The sequence below is a fragment of the Myotis brandtii genome, unplaced genomic scaffold (genome assembly GCF_000412655.1).
Source record: "Myotis brandtii unplaced genomic scaffold, ASM41265v1 scaffold105, whole genome shotgun sequence".
NCBI lineage: Eukaryota > Metazoa > Chordata > Mammalia > Chiroptera > Vespertilionidae > Myotis > Myotis brandtii.
In genome coordinates, this window is record NW_005353538.1 from 9,975,249 (window position 1) to 9,978,112 (window position 2,864).

The window sequence follows — 2,864 nt, forward strand, 5'->3', positions numbered from 1 at the left end:
CACGGGAGCCGCCTTGCCTGCAGCTGGTGATCCTGATCGCCATCGGAATGCCCAGCCACAGGCAAGGTGGCTCCCCGGGACCCAGGAGCCCGATGACAAGGTCTGCAGGAGAAGCAGCGATCAAGCTATGAGGGGGAGGGTGGGGGGTGGGAGGAGCTACAGGAGCAGCTCGGGCCAGAGACTGAAGACTCTCACAGGAGTGAGGAGCAAAGACTGAAGGCTCCAGCCATAGCGAAGACTGTGTCCAGAGCGAAGATGGAAGGCTGTGGCCAGAGTGAAGTTTTGGGTCCTGGGTGCCAGAGAAAAACTGGTGCTGGCAGCCAGGGGAAAGAAGGCCTATTGTACGAATCCATGCAACAGGCCTGTAGTATATATATAAAAGCCTAAATGACCATTATGACTGAATGGCCAGAACAATAGGAACAACCGGTCAAGCAATAGCTATGATGTGCAAGGACCACCAGATGCTCAATACAGGAACTGCCCCCTAGTGGTCAGTGCACTCCCACAGCCAACCTCCCGCAGCCAGCCAACCTCCCGCGACCCCTCCACCCCTACTGGCCAGCCCCAATCAACCCTGATTGCCAGCCAGGCCGAGGGACCCCACCTGTGCATGAATTCATGCAGCGGGCCTCTAGTTAGAATATAAAAGAAGACAGAAATCACATATAGGGTTAAATCTATGCAATAAAGAATCATAAATTCACTGAAGTTTAAATAGAAAGTCAAAACAGAGTATGAGATGTTTTGCCACTAAATCAAGTACATACTAAGATATTTTTTAAATTGTGGTAAAATGCAAAATATCTACTATATAAGACAAAATCAAAAAATCTCATTGGCAAAGAAGTTTGAACTAATGCATAGAAACAACCACAAAGGAACAGCACAAATAGGGAAACACAGAAACAAACCCCATATGAACTAAAAGAAGGAATCACCAGAAAAGGAAATAAATGAAATGGAGGCAAGAAATTTGACAGAGAAAGAATTCAGAGCAATGGGTATAAGGATGCTAAAAAGGATGGAAGACAAGTTTAACAACATTGTAAGAATTAAGAGAAAATCAAGAAGAATCAAGAGGAAATAAAGAATGGTATAATTACAATAAAGAACAGAATGGAAAGTTTCAATAGTAGACTAGAAGAAGCAGAGAACCAAATCAGCGAGTTAGAAGATAAGGTAGAAAAAACACCCCAGCAGAGCAGCAACTGGGAAAAAACCTTCAAAGGCAGGAATAGATCCTAAGGAAGCTTTGGGACAACACAAAACAAAACAATATCCACATAATACTAGTGCCAGAAGAAGAGGAAGCAGACCAAGAAATAGAATACCTGTTTGAAGAAATAATGACAGAACACTTCCCTGACTTAGGGAAGAAAAAAGTCACATAACTCTAAGAAGGACACAGAGTTCCAAACAAGATAAACCCCAAAAGACCAACATCAAGACACATCATAATTAAATTGGCAAACATCAATGAAAAAGTAAGAATCTTAAAGTCTGCCAGAGAGAGACAGAAAGTTACCTACAAGAGATTGCCAATTAGACTATCGACTGACTTTTCAACAGAAACACATCAGGCCAGAAGGGAATGGAGTGAAATATACAAAGTCATGCAAAGCAAGAGTCTGATTCCAAGAATACTACACCCAGAAGGTTATCATTCAAAATTGAAGGGGAAATTAGGAGCTCCACAGATGAAAAAAAAAAGGTTAAGGGAGTTTATTACCACCAAGCCAGCTATGCAAGAAATGCTAAAGGGACTGCTTTAAAAAGAAGAAATAGAAAGGGAAGAAGGAACACAGGCATAAAGAATAAAAATGGCAACAAACAACTGCCTATCCTATATAAGAGAGGAATATGCTAATTAACCCTGATATGCTAATTAGTCACTACCAGTCAGGCACGGCACAGGAGCGGCCCCCAGTGGAAGTGCCCACCTGCAAGGCCATTGTGATCCTGCGCTCCAGGTCCTGGATGCCAGATGGAAATGCAGGAACTTCAGCAAACAGGCCACCGAGGTCCTAAATGAGTATTTCTATTTCCACCTGAGTAACCCATATCTCAGTGAGGAAGCTAAGGAGGAGCTTGCCAAGAAGTGTGGCATTACCATCTCTCAGGTCTCCAACTGGTTTGGCAACAAGCGGATTCACTATAATAAAAATATCAGAAAGTTTCAAGAGGAGGCAAACATCTATGCTGTTAAGACAGCCGTTTCTGTCACCCAGGGGGGCCACAGCCACACCAGCTCCTCGGCACCCCCTTCTTCCACAGGCTCTGGTGGCTCTTTCAATCTTTCAGTTTCTGGGGATGCCCGGGCTCAATTGAGATCACTATCCTGCTTCCCAGGTGGAATCACTCCGGCACTCGATGGGCCCAGGGGCTACAGAGATAACCTCGGGGAGGCCAGATGGACAGCCCTCGGGAAATGAGGGCAAATGGTGGCTGGCAGGAGGCTGTGACCCCATCCTCAGTGATGGCCCCAACAGAAGGACAAGAGAACATTCATTCTGACACTTCCAACTGATCTCACCCCTCAGGGCCACAGGGTGGGGGCTCATGAGGTGACTCTTGACGAGAGGACAAAGGCATCCAGAGGACACGCCCCAGACACAGGGGAAACACAAGATGGAGAAGGGCAAATGGGGTCGCCCTACCCTAGCTGACTCAGTGCTGAGGTTGCTGACTACATGGTAAGGAGAAAGGGGTCCCCTAAGTGGAAGGTGGGGTCTGTCTCCCCCTTTTTCCCTTCTTTTCAATCTTTTTCTCTCCCCATTTCTTAAACAGAAACATACCCAGAACCCTATCTTTCAGATCCTCTCTCTCTCATAGACACATACACAACTATTCTGTTTCTCTCT

The 2,864-nt window shown here is 45.7% G+C and overlaps 1 protein-coding gene across 1 annotated transcript in view; it reads right to left on the bottom strand.

The window, feature by feature from the left end:
• Positions 1–1,895: 1,895 nt before the first annotated feature.
• The window catches only part of LOC106726185 (caspase-13-like), a 17,264-nt gene continuing 16,295 nt past the window's right edge, over positions 1,896–2,864 (bottom strand). Inside the window, exon 4 of the mRNA XM_014540154.1 lies at positions 1,896–2,027. Coding sequence (XP_014395640.1) covers positions 1,896–2,027 — 132 coding nt within the window. The remainder of the gene's footprint in view (positions 2,028–2,864) is intronic.